Consider the following 22,836-nt stretch of genomic DNA (forward strand, 5'->3'; position numbering starts at 1 on the left):
TACCTATCCTATAAGTTTTGGGGGCGGTCACCCGGCCAATCTCGATCGAATTTTCAATATAGATGAGGTTCGGGCATGGAAAGATTTTTTTTTTTAATTTTCACTTTGACGGTAGAACCTAGTGGAGGGGGAGGAAAGGAGATTTATATATAAAAATAAATAAAACTTAAGTCTTGAACCACCCAACCATCTTGATCAAATTTTCAACATAGATGACGTTTGGGCCTGGAATATATTTTTTTTGTCATTTAACTTTGACAGTGCAACGTAGGGGAAGGGGAGGGGAGATATAAAAAATAAAAATGAAAGTGACTGTCTTTTTGTGACTTCATCACTCTTGAACCACCCAACCGATCTCGATCAAATTTTCAAAGTAGATGAGTTTCTTGCCTCTGATGGTATTTATCTATCCAGTTTGACGATAGAAGTTAGGGGAGGGAGAGGGAGGAGTTAAAAAATAAATAAAACCTAAAGGAGCAGTTCGACTTAGAAATGCATTTTTGACAATTTATTTCCATTTGTACAGTTGAAAATTCTAAAAGGAATGGTGTTTGTTTGATCGCGATACGTTCAGTCGTTAGTGAGTAACAGAGGAAGATTTTGTGATGACGTCATACGTGGTCAAGCAGCGAGAGCAGGCCTACATATTGCACACTGCCAAGCATTTCGTTTGTGAGAGGTGCGGTGGTACGTTCTAGGTGCGGTTTCCTTTTCGAGAACTGATTGCGAAGACTTAGAAATATCATCTGCATGTAGAAAATAATAATATGTGATGGTGGGCTGCACAAAAGTTTTTATAATATAAAACGTATCCTACAAAGCATAGGTTCAGTGTTTCAAAAAAAGGAACTAAAATTTCGAAACCAATACCACGTAAATAGATGGTGGACGAGATTGCCACAACATCTAAGTACCTTTTCTTTAATCATCCTTCCGATTCCCAAACATAAGTATGTTCATTTTCACGTTTTGTTGCAGTTTTTAATGCTGACCCTATAATTTTGTGCTTCAAGTTATGTACAGGAGCGCGACATATGAGGCAAAAATGAAATAACATCTATAAAGTTTGCCAGATGTAAATTTAATAGGGGATGATAGGAGAACAAGAGAAAGAAATGCAGAGATCTTATTAAACGCTTGCAGAGACATGGGTTTAGAAGTAAATGCAGAGAAAACTAAATACATGGAAGTGCGTCGGGACCAGAATACAGCAAATTATAGATGCGTTAAAATATTAAATAATACTTTTGATAAAGTGGACAGTTTCAAATATCTAGGATCAGTATTAACAGACGAAAATCATATTCATGGAGAAATTAAATGTCGAGTCAAAGCAGGGAATTCGTGTTACTATTCGGTTCAAAATCTCTTGCGAAATCTGTCGAGGAATTTGAAGCTTAAAATTTACAAAACGATAATCATGCCTGTTGTTCTATATGGTTGCGAAACATGGTCACTTACTCTGAGGGAAGAACATAGACTGAAAGTATTTGAGAACAAAATCCTCAGACGAATATTAGGACCCAAGAGGAACGGGAATGGAGAATGGCGGAAACTTCATAACGAGGAATTACATAATTTATATGGTTTACACAACATTGTTAGGGTCGTCAACTCTAGGAGGTTTAGGTGGGCGGGTCATGTAGCTAGGATGGAAGAAAGTAGAAACGCTTTCAAAGTCTTGACTGGAAGACCAATCGGAAAACGACCATTAGGAAGACCTAGGCGCAGATGGGAGGACAATATTAAGATAGATCTCGCAGAGATTGGAATACAAAGTAGAAACTGGATGCAGTTAGCTAAGGATAGAAGTCAGTGGAGAGCTTTTGTGAATGTGGCATTGGACCTCCGAGTTCCATAGGCCATAGAGTTAGTTAGTTAGTTAAAGTTTGCCAGAATACGAAAAACAAATTTCTTTTATTCGCATCGCTCTCCGCGGAACAACTCTCATCACCCGTTTCACCATCATTGTCACTTGATACAGAGAAATTAAACGATGATTCTATATCTTGAGGAACGATCATTGTCGCTGATTCCTTCTACAAGCCGGTATATTTCACTCCCCAATTCACATTCTATAGCTTATTTCTAAAGCAGTATCTTCAGAATCATGAGTGCCATCGTTGCTATTACCCTCTAATGCATCGTCTTGACTACAACCGTCAATTGCGTCTTGTACGATATTTTTACGTTGGTAATTGGACATAGATCGGCGTTTGTTCAATGGCTCGGATTCTAAACCTTTCAATAATATACTTGGAACAGCATTATTTCTCAGTTTGCGTGTAAGTAATTCTCTTGTCATTAGCCAGAGGTGGATTTAGACGGTAAAAACTCGGGGGACTGGCAGTCAGAACCCAGATTATGGTAGGTATATCATGTTTACTATAAACTTTCAAAAATATCTATATAATAGCTTAAATCAATTTTGTCACTCAAAAAACTGGGGGGCTTAAACCCCTGGCCCCAGCCTAGACCCGCCACTGGCATTAGCTTTTCTTTCAGTAAATTTGACTCCTCGAAGGCAGGCTCTTCAAGATGTTTGGAATACGAGTGTTTTTATTTGGTACATTTTTTTCCTATTGATTTTCTTGAGCCATAATTTATATCGATCTGATGATTTCTCATGACTTGTAAACGTGAAAAAAGATGCTTTATGTCCTCAGCTTTAATTGCACGAGAATTACAACCGAAAACACAACAGGTGTTAGGCATTTCTACTTCACTTCACAGACACAGCACGCGCTGTACTAACACGTGTTTTCTACTTCACACTAGTGTTTCTTTCAGAAAAAAAATCCGGGGAGGCACTTAGTATTCGGAGAGGCACATTATTTTCACACAGTACTATTATATTTATTGTATTATAGACGTATTATTTTGGTCTCCTCCGGGGGCGACTCTCAGAGCTCCGGGAGACAGTGCTCCCTAAAAACATGTCTGGAAGAAACACTGTTTCGCACAACAAACGTAATTACTGCTCTCTCTGTACTCGCTGTAGGAACAACGGCTAACAAAAACATCCCTCAAGAATTCAACACAGTGCAAGACTGCTAACAAACCCAAATCACTATCTATTAAATCCACTGCACTATTAAAGGTTTATCAGTTGCGTACAAGGGAGTGGTTGCTGACTCACATTCAGTTCCTCGCGTATCCCACGCGTGACGTCAGCATTTACGATTCATCAAAAACAAATGCCTATAGAAGCTGAACGAGACGGCCTATCAAGATATAAAAAATACGGGTCTCTTATTTTTTGTTACTCTTTCTATTGCACCAAACTTGTTTTTAACTCGAACTGCTCCTTTAATAACGCTTGAACCAAACGATTAATCTGGATCAAATTTTTAACATAGATTAGGTTCGGGCCTGAGATGCTTTTTATGATTTCACTTTCACGGTAGAACTTAGAGCAGGGTGATAGGATGGGGAGATATATAAAAATAAATAAAACCTAATAACGCTTGAACCACCGGACCGATCTCGATCAAATTTACAACCTGGATGAAGTTTGAACCTGAGATGGTTTTACTCATATCATTTTGACGGTGTAACTGAAAGTTGAGGAGGGAAGAACATTTGAAAATGATTGAACATGATCGATATTAGTGTCGAATCCTTAGTTTTCGGAGTCGCTAAGATGAACAGTGGCACTTCTGATATCGTTTAAATCTTAATTCAGCCCCACAGCTTGGGAGGGGGAAAGGAAAGATATATAAAAATGATCGAAATGACCAATATCAGTGTGGAATTCATAGTTTTTGGGGTCGATGAGATGAAGAATGACAATTCCTATGCTGTGCCCCACAATACGGGAAGGGGAGAGGGATGTATTAAAATCATCGAAAATGACAGCTATCAAAGAGCGCTTTATTAATAGTAAAAAGTGACTGACTAACGGATTATATTACTATTTTTTTTAAAATTAACCCAGCAAAGCGGGTAATTGATGCTAGTAATATATGTAATTTTGGAATTCATTAAATGAGAAACTTTAAGTAACTACTTTGGTTTATAAGAAAAAATAATGTTAATACTTGATGAATAGAGTTATAGAAAATATAATGCAACGTTAAAATAATAAGTTGCACAAGTTTATTGTGTTTAGTACTTTTGAATCATAAGTGAATTACAAGATTTTAATGAATTAAATTACTTACATAATTTATGCTTAATTGTATAAAAAAACTACAACAACGCTATTACCGTATATAAAGGGTAATAAAAAAGAAAGAAAATCTTTTTTCTCGACTATTTGAAACTTTGGACAGTTTTGATTCGGTGACACATATTGTTATGCATCACCGTTGTTACAATAATGGAGCTTATTTTCTTCAGGTGAGGCTCCGATACATGATATGCCTTTTCACTAATCTCATTCCTCTCTTTTATATATATATATATATATATATATATATATATATATGGGTGGAGTGGGGGGGGGGTATAACAAAATAGTAAATTAGGACGCTGAAGCCAGATAATATGTACAAAACGCTATTAAAAAGTAGTAACCGTTCCAAACCTTTTCTCATAAATAGGGTTGCCATAATTTATTGATCCAAAATACGGACAAGCCTTAAAATGACGACCCATCAAAGATACGGTGGCCAAACTCAGAACAAATATTTTGAAATTTCTTACCTAAAAATCAACTTTTTAGGTTATCACACAATTGTTTACTGTAATACTTAAAACACTATTGGAAACTAAATTGTTTTATATATTTCTTTATTACACAAATATAATAAATCATGCCATTAAATGAAGTATATTAAACCTAATCTAAAGAACCGTGGAATGGAAAAATGAGACACTTTTTTTAAAAAACATAACCTACTTTCAGGCCCGGACTGGCCTAGGTGGCTAGGCGGCAATCGTCGCCCAGACGGAGATCAAATCTAAAGGGGTCCAAATGAAAATTTTAATAAAGAGAGGAGGTCAGGAAAAAGAGAAAAAATGTGGAAACCGTGTGCGACAACTAAATTCTTGTGAACAGTCACGGTGGCAATCTGCATACATCAAGCTCTTTGAGCATTTCATTAAAATTTTGTTACGACTTACGTCCGCTATAAAATAAGAATGGGCCATACCAGCTTCAGAGTTATGTTGGTAGAAGTGAAAACAACAGTGAAATCCAACACGTTTCCTATCGTGGAAAATGAAAGGGAGCCCAAAGTATAGTGGCCTAACAATACGATTCTTCATAGTGGAGTTTCTTGGCCCAGGAAAAATAACAACTTGAACATCTGAGATCACTTTCAAGATTTATAATATTATGGCGTCGAGCTGTTGCCTCTGTAGCAAGATCTAGTGGTTGAGTAATTGGTTTCATTTTTCAATAGTTGCCAATTTTATCAGCCAAGAAGTTGAGCCGCGGTCAGTTATTCAAAGTCTGTTACTGTGAGGTAGTGTGTGTCCTTATTGTGTCGTTTCGAAAATTCCCGTGGAAACGGAGGTTAGTACCATTGTAACGAGTGGATTATAATTATAAATTCGGACTTCTTGAACCTACAGCACTGATAAGTGAAAAATCATAAAATTCTTTGTACGTAGGTCTTTCTTTTAAATAAAACTGTGGCCTGTTGAATCCGGTTTCACTGTTGTCATTACATATTCATATACTACAATTGCTATTACAGTAAGAACTGGATATACACACATATTTGGAATAAAATTACGTAAATCGAAATGAAAATTCATGACATCAATTTCTGATAGCAATATTAAGATTTATTTCTTGGATTTCTTTCCTGATCTTATATCATGTCGCAACCATAGTAGATAATTCCATTACTACCACCCTGCAGATCTATATGTGCACACGATTTGCATAAATGCACACAATCTGGGTACTTGACGTAGTTCGTGGACCACAAGTGTTTACTGATATTAATGTCCTTGCGGGAAGATTTTGTCGTGCTTGTTTCGGAAGGTATATCCCTCCCGGAAAAGTATTTCGGGCTACGTGCAGTGGGTATCACTTTGCAGCTTATCGTACCCTTTGTTCACGAATACTGAAACCGCCAGTGCTAACTTTAAATTAATTTGTCCGTAGTTCTTTATTAACAAATTACAAATTTCTGCAATCCCAAGACGAGACGAAAAAATATATATACTAATGATTACTCTCATATGTCTATGTTATTCTCATAAATATTGTTATATAACATATACCCTGATTTTATATTATCATCTTTATGGTATAATGTAAGGAGTGACTACTAAAGAATAGTGTACTTTATTTAAGATAATAGTGTGCTTTTATTGTGGGAAAACAGTGGGCAGTTGAGGTAATAGTGGTTGGGGGATTGAGAATTCGGGGCCAACAGAATATGTCAGCCACCGAGGCCAACTAATATCTAGTCCTGTCCTGCCTACTTTATTAATAGTAACTAAAATATAAGTTATATGATGAAAACACAATTCTTTTCGCCCCAAAGTTTAGCGATTCCCGACTCGGAAATTTTAAGGAAACTCCAAAAGCTGTCAAATATGGACATTTTCCTATTTCATGCTTTGTACGATAAGGGCACGGACACGGACCCAAAAATACAAACAGTCCGTACAAAAAACGGACATATGGCAACCCTACTTATAGGATACAAATCTGAATGCGCAGTCCATCTACTTATAGGACACCATCATGGTTAGGCACATAAATTTATACACTACACGAAAGACTTGATAAATTCTTATCAGGGGCACGCCCACGCTGGGGTTGCACCTGGACCAGATCACCCCAAAACTTCGTAACTCAACATACGTTTCTACACTTTCTTAATAAAACTAGAGTTGTTTAGCAGAGAAATAACTTATGTAAAACAAAGATTTGATCTTACTCATCATCTGTACTAGAATCGCCGTGATTCGGTGGTAGATTCACTTTTGGTGCGTGGGGTAAATGGTTCGATCCCAGTTCGCGCTAAGTGAGTTTCGTGGTAGACAAACACTATATGCGTGGATTTTCTAGGTGTTCTCCAACTTTCTTCATTCCACCATTTCATAAACTTCTCATCATTACCGTCTCACTTAGTCTCGGTTCCTAATCGTGGGATATTAAACTAAATATTTCATTTTTCATCATCGTATCATTTCTTTTCAGATAAAAACAATATAGTTTTATCATTCTTCGTAGGAATATACTGTAGATAGCAGTACTTAAAAGTTGCTTATAGTTTTTTTTTTCGGATGTGGAATAACACCCGTTCGATACTATGTAAACGTGGTGTCTTGAACTATTGAACCCTCTCAATCTTTGGACAACTTCCAACAAAAATTTCTGGGCGCGCACCTACTGTGCCTTACGTTCTACATTTTCGATATTCTTCATTTTCTTTACATTGTTCGCAAAAATGCAAAATAAATAAATAAATAAATGGCAATTTTACTGTAGACTCATATGCTATACGCACGCTCTGTTGGTACACATTAGGTCTCATCGTACTATTTTCTCCCTAAGAGAGCACGATTTTATGGATTACGTCACAAGTAATACGAAGTGCTAATTATAAATAAAATGTGCTAAAGGTAGTAAAGAACTTCAGTATAACGTGCACTTATAAATAAATGGGCTAGCGTTTAGAATAATGATTGAGAATATTGTGAAATTCTGTCTTTTATGGTAGAGCTAAAAATGGTATATATACGGGAAATTTTGGACTTTCCCAATCACCTTTTATTTAAAAAAAAAAAAAAAACTTCTTATATACAGTAGTAACAATAATTACAGTTCAAATATAAGTTCCCCCTGGATACTTGGTGGTTTGTTAGTGAGTTTGTAGGAACCCAGAGACTAAGCGTCCTAGGGTGACAGAATCCACGGCTCTTGTGGCCAAGCGTCTTAGAGAGGATGATAACTCAGAGACCAGACATCCTAGAAAGCGGTAACGTGTTTGCAGAGATCAGGCATCCTAGCAAAGGGAATTCTCAGAGACCAGGTTTTCTGGAGAGAGATAAGGATAAAGGAGCTTTCAGAGACCAGACATTCTAGAGACTGCACGAGATGATCAGTCGGTGAAGATTGATGTCTTTTGCGGTGTTCTGGCTCCTTTTATCCCGAAATGATGCTATCTTTATTAATCTTCGTTACTTGATGATCGTTCACGATGGTTGATGATGCCTTCTTCATGGTTGTCGTCTGAGGTTGTTTACATTCAGCACGTGGTGTTGGGAGCCTTCTAATATCTAAATATTTTCGCCTAGATGTTTACACAATTCGTAACTCTTAAAATGTTTTGAGAGTTATATATTAGCGGTACGCGAAACGTACGTTTACGACTGAATGGAATATGGACAGACACCGTTAAAGTCATTACTCGACAAGATGTTAACGCACTGACTCCATTTACGAACTCGGATGAGATAATCATTGTATCCGTCTATTCAAGAAAGGATTATTTAAAAAATCACTTTTGTTCAAGAATTATCGTCTGAAATAACGGATGGACGGACTTAAATTACAAACTGATAAGGCTCACTAGCTTGATCCTAATAAGTAATAAAATTCAATGTATGGCCAAAAGTCAGGGTCGACCTGAATATTTCACAAACTAGATATGGGTTGGATCTCGAGTCAAATACCATCAATATTTTGAGGTGGGAGGTGCAAATGTTTTGGTCGTCGTCCGCCATCTTGGTGGTAGTCATATTGCACTTAACTTCGTTACTTCAAATGGCAACATGGCCACGCAAAATATCAAGTGACGATCTGTTTCAATGAGAAATCAAATGGTGCAGTTTATTTAACGATAACTGTAACGGTGATGTGATTGTGAGTAATTTTAGGGTAGGAAAGGTCTATATGCGGGGTGTTTCGAAAAGAAGGACTACGTATCATACAAATCCTGTAAGGGTACGCAACCACGTTCATTACTAGGGAAAACACTGTAAACTACAGAAACAACAAACTCGATCAGAGAATATGTTCCACATGGCCGCCGTTTACAACGACTTACCAAAGGTAGTCGTCAACCCTGGTTCGGCTAATAATATAAGTAAATCTTTACTGGCAGTAATCGTTTACACCTTAAAATATCTTCCGTAATTATATTCACTAGTCTTATCACCTTTTCTATCGAAATTACAAGTCCATGATAAGTGTTAGATAATTTATTCGTTGATTCTCTTTTAACGTATATTCACACACACTGTCTTGTAATCGTACATGTTAGTTAAGTATCTATAAACAACTACATAGCAACCAACTATACAATAATAATGTATATTTCTTACATCTTCAAAACATTCTTCTTTTGTTATTTTTAAGTAACATTATATCAGGTATAGTGCTTGTGTAGAAGCACTTTCTGCCCAAGATACAAGTAATTATCAACCGATACAAAGTATCTCGTTGTATAAAATGTCGCCCGATGATGGGACTGAATATAAAAGTTACAAGGTAGCTTGACTTTTATATTTAAGAACCACTGGTCCGTTTATAATAATGGTATTATATTAATTATGTCCTTTACATTTTGATCGACCCTCGTATATAACTTTATTAAATTTCCTTAATATAATTACATTTATAATAAGTCTTTTATTCCTTTAATATTTATCTTTTATTATAAAAACGTCGTCGCTTACTAATATAATCAACGAAGGGTGCGAAGTCAAAAACGTAAGAAATAATTTCATTTTAAAACATAAATCACAATGATCAACAGTTTCAATCATTATTAAAAACGGTGATGTTAATAATGTTTGATCTTTCTAGGGCGCATTATATAACAACTACGTTAGATGATATTTTTAATGTATACATCGTATCAATGAGGCGTCAGAATACAGAAGAATCTTATTCAAGTAACATATAAGGTGGCGCATGTAGACAGTCGTCGGATAATTAGCTTAATAGAATGAACCTTATACTTAACATAATCTTTGACAATTAAGTTTCAACACAAATCAATATAATATAAATAACCTTTGCTTTTAATCAATTATGAAGCGAATTATAATTCTTCACATTAACAAGAAAGAATTAAAAAAATCATTTGGAAATTATCATTGGTTAATGAGAATTAAAGAAAATTAAATTAAGTAAAAATCAAAAATTAAATGTAACCTACGTTCGGACGAGCAAAAAGAAGAAAATAAACTTATTTTTACACAAACAGAAGTAACCCCTTTTTTTAGTCTCCTTCATTCTTATTAATTTGAGCAAGGATGTCAGGTGTAACTAATCTTTTCACTAGACACATCCATTTTTCTCTTGTATACTGGGTAGGTCTCCAAACCTTCAACTCATCTATATTACGAAGTCCAATTGACGTACCCGTTTTAGCGTTCAACAATTCAAAAACTTTAGGGTTTATTTCCTTGAAACATAAATAAGGACCTGAGAAAATGTCACAAAATTTATAAATCTTCTTTAACAACGCATTACTTTGTGGATGTTGTTTAACAAAAACTAAGTCATTGATCTTGATTCGATATTTTCCTTCTTGTAAAGACTCTAGTTGAGAATTACGTTTCAAAAATTTGTTGTGTCTTCGAATTTTTATCATATTCACTAAACTCGAAGAATCTACGATTGTCGAATCTTCTAACTTGACATTAAAATGTTGTTCCACAGGGAAAATCAAATCAGAACCGTTATGTACATTAGCAGGAGACACGCCCAAAGTGTCTGATATCGAATGATTCAAAAGATACGTGATTTGATTGACATGCTTAATCCATTCGGCATGCTTATCTTTGCAAAAGTGTCGAAACAACATACCAAAATTACGATGCACATTTTCTACAACAGAGCTGCTGAGATGGTACGGAGTTACGAAATGAATTTTAATGTTAGCCTTGTTCATTGCTTTAATAAACACATCACTTTTGAACTGTGAACCATTATCACATAATATGTGTTCGATAGGACCACAATGTGGAATGTATACGTTCAAGATTTTATTTATGATAGCAGTGGACGTTGCTCTACGCAGAGGATAAGCTACTATATAGCGCGAAAAGATATCCATAGTAGTAAGTAGATAAGTTTCTCCGGTAGCTGCTCGTGGTAACGGTCCATATAGATCGATAGATAAGAACGAATGTGGTCTCTCTGGCGTTATTGAGAGCATAGGTTTTTGTACAGCCTGGTAGTTATGTTTGATTCGCATACATTCAATACAGTCCTTGATATGATTTTTGATTTGAGCTCTCATTCCCCTCCAATAAAAAGATTTATTAATCAAGGCACATACTTTTACATAACCAAAATGACCGAAATCGTCATGATAAGCTTTTAATATGCGGGTTGTCAACGTAGGTGGAATGCAAATTTTGTTTCTAGACTTGAATTTAAAATCTTTAATAAGTAGAATTCCGTTGGATAATTTAAATCTGGAATTCCATTGTTTGGGGCAATTACATCCCTCACTGCATGAAGACAAATGTTTCATGATTTGGTTGTATTCATGATGATTCAGTTGATGTTCTCTTAGATCTTCCATTGAAATGGTGGCTATTTCATCCTGTAAGACCTTAAATTCGTTGATGGACAGGATATGTTGTTCTTCTCCAGGAAACAGACGTGATAAGATATCTACGGGTCCATTGTCTACCCCTTTAATGTGTTGTACTTCAAAGTCATAAGATTGAAGCTCTAACGACCAACGAAGTAGTCTGTTATTATATCCCTGTATGCTGTTAAGGTATCGTAATGAATTATGGTCGGTAAGTACTATGAAATGGCATCCACTGAGATATGGAGCAAATTTTTGTATCGCAAAACGTACGGCCAAAAGTTCGATTTCTGTCGTGGTGTATCCTTTCTCAGCTTTCTTTAAAGTACGGCTAGCGCAATGGATAACGGCCGGTTCCTTAATGGTTGGATTTGGTTGCCAGAGTACTGCAGAGATTCCAAGTTGAGAACCGTCACACTGGACATAGAAAGGAACGTCATATCGAGGGTGATTCAAATGGATGTTTCGCTTTACGCTCTCCTTCAACTTATTAAAACTATGTTCTTGAATCGGACCCCATTGCCATGGTACTCCTTTCTTTATAATCATAAATAAAGGTTGGGCTATCTCAGCAAATCGCGGGATGGCTTTGCGAAACCAATTGAAGAGCCCTAATACTTGCCGTGTCTGTTTCACATTTAATGGCGCAGGCAGATCCTCTATGGCTTGTACTTTAGATTGACTGAACTGTAAACCAGATGCATCAATTTGGTAGCCGAGGAATTCTATAGAATTTTGTAGAAATTTGGATTTCTGTAGGTTGATAGTAAGACCCGAACTTTCCAATCTATCTAAAACTATATCTAAGTATTTCAAGTATTCATGCGGATTTTTTCCCATTATCAAGATGTCATCAGCGTAGGTTATCACGTTGCTGCGTAAGTCTTGACCTAAGACTTTATTTAAGCAGGAAGCTAACGCCGCACTACCATTGATAAGCCCAAAGACTACACGGTTGTACTCATATAAGTGACCTTCAAAGCTAAATGCCGTGTACGGTTTCGAATCCTCATGCAATTCGACCTGATTATAAGCCAGTACTAGATCTAAATTTCCGAATACTGCATTCCCTTGTAAAGAGGCTAATATTTCTTCCACTGGAGGATACCTCACTTGTTCCAAATCAATATGACAATTCGTGCGTCTCAAATCCAAAACCACACGTAGAGAACCATTTTTCTTAGGAACTACATGTAATGGATTAAGGTGAATGCTTCGTGAAGGCCTAATGATCCCATCTCTTAACATATCTGTAATTTGCTGACGTACATTTTCCCTGTATCGGTAGGGAATTATATAGGGCTTAGTCACAATAGGTTTGTCTGTTTTAACCTTAAAAGAGTAAACAAAATCCTTACAACACCCAGGACGTTCTGAAAAGACATTTTTATGTTTATATAAAATATCCTTAAAGTGAGTTTTTACTGTATCATCTATAAAATCAAGACTACTTTCAAGTGACTTAACACACTCAGAAAACAATACATCATCTTTTGAATTCATCAAATTTTGTGTGACTTGCGTTAGTTGATCATTTAATTTATCACTTTCAGAACTTACAGAAACATTATTCAATACATTAGGAACATTATTATATTGACAAGCAATATCATCAGATTTAGGAATAAGTTTCTGAACGATTTCCTGAGGTATGCCGGGTATAGTTAACGTTTGATTTCTGAAATCGAGCATGACACGCAACTGAGACAATAAATCTAAACCAATAATTAATTTTTCATTCAGTTCCTTTATCACTAGAATAGGAATTGACATTTCAAAATCTTGAATAGCTATTGTCACACGAGTAATTCCGGCTACTCTCTTTTTATGTTTACCAGTAAAATCGACTATAATGAGATTCTCAGCCTTTTGTAATTTAGAATTCGAATAATCACTAGTAATTGCTTTCCATGACGAATATGATAATAACGAGGCATTTGCGCCTGTATCCAATAAAGCTTCTGTGCTTAACCCATTTATTTTGACAGGTATTTTAGCCGTACTGTATGATTTTAAAAATACAAAGTTTTCTTCAACTTCAAAACCATCATTGACATTATCATCTTTGGACCAACAACGATTTACTACAGGCATAAATTGATACTGACATCTATTGACTGCTATTTCCGAATCATTATTTACAGATACGTCATGTAAAAGGTCGTTCTCATCATTAACATGAACACGTAAATTTGAAGATAAATGTTCATAAGAATCAATAGCTGATATGGGTTTGACATTATCGCATAAATTTGAAGATAAATGTTCATGAGAATCTATAGCTGATATGGGTTTAACCCCTACCACATCAACTGCAGTCAGTTTAAATTCATACTCGTATATGGTTCCAATAAAGTACATTGTACCGCACAATCATGATTATGTCCCGCATTGTTAATCTGTACAGGAATTGTGTCATTATCTTGATTTTGGTACGAAGTGCCATCTCTTGAATTACGATTACGTCTATCCATGTAGTTTACCGTATTTCTGGAATTTCGCCATGTATTTCGTCTATTTTTGAATCTACTTTGGTTATATGGTCTGACATAAGGATTGTCATGATTAATTAGATTAGGTGAATTCCCAACATATCTTTGTCTATTTTGATCGTTCTGATTGTTTAAATTTGCTCGATTTAGGTTATGTTCCGTATTGTTCACATTACGGATATTTAGATTACGAACAGGTACAAGGTGATCTGAATTGTTTTTAATTTTACCTACTCCCGCTTGATGATTCAGTGCCTGGTATTGAGTTTCATAACATTGGACAAGCATTAATAAGTGATTAAAACTCATGCACTGCGTGGAAAACAGGATCTGTTGTAATTTAAACGGTAGTAGATTTCGAATAGATGCAATCACTCTAGATTCCGATTGCAACGGATTTACGACTTTTAATTCGTTATACGTATTTACAACAAAATCAACAACAGATTTGTGCAAACGAGGATTAAAAGGTTGGTTTCTAATCGTGGCATCTCTGTTTGCAAGTAAAAAATCGTTTTCGTAATTTGCAATCAGCGCGGCTTTGAATTGCTCATATGTATTGACGTGATCTCGTACTGCTTTAAACCATAAAGAACATGGTGGGAGTAATAAATGAGGGATTAGTTTCATATATTGCGATTTATCTATACACATTATACTGCACTCATCCTGTAATTTTTCTAGGAAAGAAGTAGCATTTTCATTACATTTACCACTAAACTTACTCATAGCACGTATTTCGCTCATATTTACACTTAACTTTACATTCCTTTCACCATTTCGTGTACGTGTTGAGTGATAATTTCTACCTACTGCGTTATGTGTGGTTCCACCATCTCTTTTCCGCCCATCTGTATTCCTTGGATGAATTCCTTCCAAAATAATGTCCTCATCGGATGGATTACTTGAAGAAGAGATAACGTAAGGTCCACGTTGATCTGCTGCGGGTGAATGCGATATCATCTCTTGTGAACAAGGGAACTCCAAACGATCATTAACCATGTTGTTGTGGTATGCGTTGTCCTTAATCTGTAACGTCCTAATTTCCTCTTGTAAGGTAGATATCAATTGAGTATTTGCACGTATTTGGTTTGAATTATCTGTGACCTGAATCTTTTGCTGACGAACAGAAGATTCTATTACTTCCAAATCCTTTTTTACACAATTGACTTCTTGGATTACATGGTTGTAATTATCCTGGCAATCTTCTGATAATCTTTTTAGCTTTTCATCAAACTGTAATGTGATGTCTCTCACCGCCTGGATAACAGATTGTTTGGTTTCTTCTGATTTTTGGTCTATTTGCTCTAATCTTCTACTCAATTCTTCTGACTTATGCTGGACCATTTGTTTTAATTCGTTGGACATCTGAGCCAAATTTTGCTTCATGGCTTCTAAATCGTCTTTTCGGCTTTGTTCCTGTCGCTGTAATGCCATTAAAATTTTGTATTCTAATGTCAACATTTCAGGTGTAATGGGAGCTATATTTTGCTCGTTGTTAACACTGTCAACAGTTTCATTTTCTACTATTTCACCGATCATAATTTTTCTTGTGATTACTCTGCCACTTCTGAGAATAGTTGAGTTCGTATTCATGAACCTTCTTACAGAGGTAAATTCACCCTTACTTTAGACTTCGGGATATGAATTTACAAGAGTCCCGGGTGAGGTAAACCAAAAATTTTACAACGACTTACCAAAGGTAGTCGTCAACCCTGGTTCGGCTAATAATATAAGTAAATCTTTAGTGGCAGTAATCGTTTACACCTTAAAATATCTTCCGTAATTATATTCACTAGTCTTATCACCTTTTCTATCGAAATTACAAGTCCATGATAAGTGTTAGATAATTTATTCGTTGATTCTCTTTTAACGTATATTCACACACACTGTCTTGTAATCGTACATGTTAGTTAAGTATCTATAAACAACTACATAGCAACCAACTATACAATAATAATGTATATTTCTTACATCTTCAAAACATTCTTCTTTTGTTATTTTTAAGTAACATTATATCAGGTATAGTGCTTGTGTAGAAGCACTTTCTGCCCAAGATACAAGTAATTATCAACCGATACAAAGTATCTCGTTGTACGTTCTCATCTATGCAGTGCCACTCACCATTTGCATATGCTTTATGTTCCATTTGCATGTGTTTCACATTCCGGTACGTGCTAAGTAATTATTTGTGGAGCGTTGTGTGACACAGTAAGAAATTGTCTGATTTTCATTTTTGAAAGTGAAACAGAAATACGTTAACTCTTGAAGAAGGGATAGAAGCTGGCGCGCATCAGAAATTTTTGTTGGGAGGGGTCCAAGCTTTAAGGGGTGAAGTCCAATATTGTAAGTCGCGTACTATTTTGCATTTGAAAAGACGATAAATAATTGTAAAATACTTCCACCTATATTTTCAGAAAATAAATGATAGAACTAGATTGTGTTTTTTATAAGAGAAAGAGTACAGATTAACTGTAAGATTAAATTTTCGTGCTGCATTAATCATTTCCCTATTAAACAAGTATAGTTTTATTGACAAAGGATACAAATGTACCGTAAGACGGGGTTACTTTGCACAAGATTTAAGGAATTTTAAAGAGAATCGCATGTGATTTACAAACGTAATGATTTAGAACACTGTATTTTAAACACATAGGTGTAATAGCTAGATAGAAATATATAAGGAAAACATTGGTGCAAGTTCATTAGTAAATATTCAGTATGACCATAGTTATTAAAATATAAACTTTAGTTCAAAGTAACCCCATAGGCGGGGTTACTTTGCACAACATACAAAAAAGTATGTTAAACATACGAACATAACATTTCTGTGCAAGTTTTCCCTTCAGTATTTATACATTTTACTTTTTACACAAAACTGCATGCAGTCAACAAGTATTGATATTACAATGAGGGTACTGGTATCGATACCTAGTATGAATTACCAATATTTGTAAAGAAAATTATGTATTTTCTGGTACCGGCACAGGAACCACATGCTAATAGTTTAGCATATGTCCTACAAAAATACAAACTCAGGAACAGAAAAAAAATCCCCGTGAACTGATTTGCCTTGGTTATTCTTTATGTCCTAGAATATCATCCCAACCGTAATCAGTAGAAGATTTACGGGGTTTGGGATTTTCAGGCTGAAACTCACCTAAATTGCATGATTTCTTTTTAAAATACCGATAATCTAATGTTAGTCATCCTATGCGTATAAGGTTCAAGCCCCTCCCCCCAAAAACCTATTGATTTCTTAAAAAAAAAAAAAAACGAAGCCTTTGTGAGTGAAGCCCGTCTCAAACTATTTTCTTTTGGATCCGCCACTGTTGATAATTCATTTTCCAACAAGAAATTCATTCCGGCATCTACCTAAATATGAAATTTACCTAAATTTAGAATGCAGGAGATTCCAGTAGTAATAATTTCCTATCTAAGGGGTATTTTGGACCGGTGCAAAGTAATCCCGAGTAGAGGCTGAAACCGCCTTCTCCCAGGTTTACTCATTTTATGACTTTAAAACGTTTCACATTTCAATTTCAACTATTGCATCAAAGTCCCATTATACACAATAGTATTCTACGAAACTGACTTAACTTTGACGGAAATTCTTGTAGGTGATATCTTTCAAATTTTTGCGGCCTTTGCAGCGACTACTTTTCACACCTCTCAACAATAAATCCTCCGGGTAATTAGAACTGATGTTAACCGCCAACATTATAGCCAAAATGCAGTTAGATGTTCTATCTTGCGGTGGCAGTTGAAACTTTCTCTTTACACTTCATGATTTTACCGACAGAGGACTGTGAAACTCTTTTCATATTATGTGCAAAGTAACCCCTGATGTGCAAAGTAACCCCATCTTACGTAGGGATGCGCACGAGACGAGTCGAGGCAGGGTTTTCCTCACAAAATTCGAGTCGAGACACGGCTCTTCCAATAGAAAAATATACATTTTTCGAATCGAGACAAGTTTTAAAGCACATTTTCGAGACGAGACAGCCACAAATCTTGTATCGTGCGCGTCCCTAGTATTACGGTATGTTGAGTTAGCAAATTTTGGGAGGTCCGTACCCGGTGCACCCTGCCGTGGAGGATGGAGTTTAGCAGTAACAACAACTGACTTCAACGTGCGAAATCCTAATGTAGTCCCGGTGACGAGCAGTGCTGTGAGCAAAAACAAATGCCAATTTTGTACAACAAGAAATGTGGGAGATTTACCTCAAACTGGACGATCTCGGAACTGCAGCTGATCCGAAAATATCGGCAGTCGTACAGAGTGTATTGGTTAATAATCCGACGAAGAGCAAGCGACATCTATCGAGTGAACATGTTAGTGTCAGAGAGTCCAAAGAAATTTGAACAGGGAGAAGTAGCACCCTTACAAGTTACAGCTTCAACAACAATTGTCTGGAGATGATCTTGATCGACGAATGGAATTTTGCCCTTGGACGTTGTGGTAAATGCACATGAAGGTGAATGATTATGAAACAATGGAATTATAATGAGGGAGAAAACAGTAGATTTCTGAGAAAATCCACGGGCACAATGTTGTTCACCATAAACTTTCATGGACCATCTTGCACCAGAGCTGAGCCTTCTATCACAAACCCACCACCTTTCCGTTAATAAAACATGTTGAAATCAATCGAATGACATCAATTTCGTAAAAGTCGACCACGGATCTGAATTGTCCAGATCTTGACGATATTTCATAACAGGTAATATATATTTTGTCTTATGAAAGATTATTATACGCATTTACTCTATACTTTATTGGAAAACTAGGTGGAACTATTGTAGTAATTTCCTGATGTTTTCCACGTTGGACATTCCAGTCGTTACAATCACTCTGTCTAAATACCATGATGGTTTCCAACTTTGAGTACTGGAACAACTACTAGCTTCTCTGAAAACATATTTTCGTCCGATAACCAAGGGCATCGATTTCTCTGTAACTTTGGGGGGGGGGGGGCATTCAGATGAGGATTTTAAGATAAATTGCATTGAAATTATACCAAATATTGTATATCCGTAAATACAATAGGGAGCCCACATGAGCTTTGGGGGGGCCCTTCGGCCACCCCAGGATCGCCGTCCTTGCCAATAACTCCATTTTGACAAATTCAAAAGAGATTACGTGTGTGGTAGCAATCTACCACTAATGTTAACCGATTTTTCACTGTAGTATGCAATCCTTTCTACCGAAAAGATAAAAGTGTCTTCGTATAGGTGGTTTTTCCGTGTGTTCTTACCTGTTCGTTTTCTATTTCCCTTGTGTACCGACTAATTACCTTTTGAACACAATAGGAAGTCAGAATATCTTATATTAGAGAAATAATAAGTGATGTGTGCAAGTGAGTTGAGTTGATTTTGAGTTTGACGTCCCGTTCAGCAGCGAGGCTATATGAGACGTGGACCTACTGATTAACGTGGAATCCGAACCACATGAGATCCCGCCGGGAATCGAATCCGGGTCTTCCACGCCTGTGTGCAAATGAATATCAAGGTGCTAAAGTTATGTTTATTTTATGAATTTATTCCAATTCTCAATCTATTCATATACTCTCTAAGTTCCAATTTTTCTCATATTCTTTATAACTATCCAATAAGGTTAATTGACTTGTGGCTAAAATTATTTCAGGTACTACGTTCAAAAAGACATCGTTTTTATATTTAATTAGTTGTTTCTAATTTTCCCATACACATTTCGAACGGAACTATTAGGAATGGTTAATGCATTGTTTGTTAATTCTCATTGTTTCACCGGGGGCGCGGTGGCTCAGTGGTAGAGCGTTCACTTCCGGTGTTTGGTATCCCTGGTTCGATCCCAGCTCGCGCCGTGTGGACTTTGTGATGGACAAACAACCTGCTCGTGGGTTTTCTCGGGGTTCTTCCGTTTCCTTCCACTTTCTTCATTCCACCATTTCATTCATTTCTCATAATCACCGTCTCCTTTAGCCTAACCGACATAACCGTGGGACGTAAAACTAAAGATTTCATTTCATTTTCATTGTTTCACCATTAAAAGTACTACTGGCGTCTCTGGCATGTAAAATTTGAGGAGGACATCAAAGATATTGATTTAAATGGTACTTCCTGGTCCAACCTGTTTATTATCTTCGATTTCATTTTTACCCTTCTGCTTACCTTCACGGATCCCCTGAGATATATCAAGAACTCTGTTATAATCGTTTCACAGCCTGAATATTATATTCCAAATACAAAATTATTATTATTTATATGTTATTCTATCGTTAGTAAATAATTAAATTAGAATAAAATATTAAATAGTTTGTACTTCAAAATATTGGGGGCCGTGTTCCCCCACCAGAGACGTCCGTGAAAAGTACCGTAGTTCAGTACAGCTGTAGAAAGACACATGAACTACAGTTAAATAAATTTTCTCAGTACGTATTTCAAAATTTCGTCAGTAGATGTCTCACCTCGCAACATATAGCAAGTGGCGCCAGCCCACGACCCATCTTCACACCTTCTTCAAAGAGTTGCATTGGAAGTTTTCGTTCTACCAGTCCTGAAGAGGTCAGTTCGGCAATGAATCCTTTCGGTTCGTATTTCTAGAATAAAGAGATAAAATAAGAAACAGTCAGAAATTCATAACATAAAGCAGACGATAAATTTCAGTGGTAGTATTATGCTGAAACAATAGCCAGCCTACTAAAGTTAATTTCTTGGTGTGATGAATGTTATGATATATGCAGTGACATAATTATTTACTATTTTGATTCTTTTTTTATTTATTATTATATTTTTTTGCCAACTTTAGTCGTGGAAATGTAAAAATTCTGCAAGATATTTCATTTACTTTAACATAGTAAATAAAATTTCGGGGGGCCTTAAGCCTGGAAGCTCTCCCCTAAATACGCCACTATATATATATATATATATATATATATATATATATATATATATATATATATATATATATATATATGTGTGTGTTTGTGTGTGTGTGTGTGTATGTGTGTTTGTAAAGTTTTGCTGAAAATGATAAAAATTTTCTTTTATTTACAAAACTAGCATGGTAGGCCAGAATTTCTCAACTTTTTTCGAATCACGACCTCCTTTTGTCACATCATCTTACCAGTGACTCTCATAATTAATTTCCGGTTTATAATAAGCTTTCTTAATATTTCTTGCTTATCGCTTACAGTTGTGATGTATGTGTGTAAACCTTACACACACACACACACACATACAACTCTACAAATAACAACAAAAGATGCCAAACGAAACAAAATTCCTTTTCCAACTGTGGACGAAATTACTTCTTTATCTTGATTTACGCACCAAGCAAATTTCCTAATCACAAACACAGATATACGCAATCTGCTAACTAAAAAAAAAGCTACCGACTGCTACTACGTATGATAGAATCTTCTTTTGGTAGTCATTACAATAAATGCTTTTACTAAAGAAAATTTTGAGGTATATCCCCAACAAGAAAAGCATCTAATTGTTACAATAAATGAAAAAGAAGCTTCGTTATAACATTACATATTTTTAATCATCATGATTCTATACAAGTAGTAGAACTAGATTGCAAGATTGTTTTTTTAAGGTTAACGTTCCACTATTATCCACCGAGGCTAAAGCAGACAGACGATGATGATGAGATGGATGACAATGTTAGAATGAGGAATGTGGAAGGAAACAGGAGAACCCACGCTCCTGCTCCTGCTCACTTGGCGGGAGCTAGGATAGAATCAGGGAGGGATCCCAAGCGTTAGAGGTGAACCACTGTGGCCTCAGGGTACAAAGTGTTCAGTATTTTTAAAGTTTAATCAACTATGCAAATAGATAATATATTGAGAAGAGGATAAGATCATATCTATATCTATATCTATCTATCTATATCTATATCTATATATATCTATATCTATATCTATATCTATATCTATATATATATATATATATATATATATATATATATATATATATATATATATATATATATATATATATATATATATATATATATATATGATAATGTTATAGAAATGTCCCTAAACCAAAGATATTGTTGACATACCAAATATTCTACATGAGTATAACATAATTAAAACCTTATACCAATTGCCTTACATTTCACGATGTATAAATTAATTCTGCCATACAAAGATAGGAGACAAACCCATTTGTGCCATGGCCTGTATGAAAAAGTGGAACAATTGATGTGACCATTGATCAAATCAAGGTAAAGAAAGTTAATACAAACATCGTATTGGTTCCACTCTCCCTCATAAACATAAATATATTCTATGTTGAAAGTAGCGAGAGTCGTAGTCTAAACCTCAAACTGAATAAATCCAAGAGCAAGAGCGTGGACGTCGTATCTGAATAAGCTGGCTAAGCTGAATGAATACCATTACCAAAGCCCCTATTTATATAGTATTTTCCCGAAACTCTCTTAGTAGGTGAACTGGCTATTTTACCTCTTTGAGCTGAGAATGGACGTACATAATATACAACATCCTTATTATAGTTCATTGGCTTCTTTCGTAGAGAAAACTTCCATTGCTGAGAACTGTTTTGTTTTAATATACCATTTACCTTCAACTGAGTGACATTGTATTTGCACACCTTACTTTTTCCTTTTACAAAAGGGTATCGGAAAATTTTAAGTATTTTCCGAAAGTTATTGAGTGTTTTTAATGTGACTTGGTCTGCATAGACATTAGACTTTACATGTATGATTTAGTGAAAATTATTCATATATATATATCATTAACTTTCTTTACAGGTAGCGCCAGTTGTCAGTAAAGTGCAAGATGGTGAAGCTGTGACGACACCAACTTTACTTTCTTCGAGGGAGCAAGCGGAGGGACAGATACACTTTTTAGGGGGCAAGTATA

General features: G+C 35.7%; 1 protein-coding gene across 1 annotated transcript in view; it reads right to left on the reverse strand.

The window, feature by feature from the left end:
* LOC145680826 (protein DDI1 homolog 2-like) overlaps positions 1-22,836 on the reverse strand; it is a 114,052-nt gene that overhangs the window by 50,713 nt on the left and 40,503 nt on the right. Inside the window, exon 2 of the mRNA XM_081751920.1 lies at positions 20,407-20,538. Coding sequence (XP_081608046.1) covers positions 20,407-20,538 — 132 coding nt within the window. The remainder of the gene's footprint in view (positions 1-20,406; positions 20,539-22,836) is intronic.

Source organism: Thermobia domestica, chromosome 3, assembly GCF_964235325.1.
Source record: "Thermobia domestica chromosome 3, izTheDome1.hap1.1, whole genome shotgun sequence".
Taxonomy (NCBI): Eukaryota; Metazoa; Arthropoda; class Insecta; order Zygentoma; family Lepismatidae; genus Thermobia; species Thermobia domestica.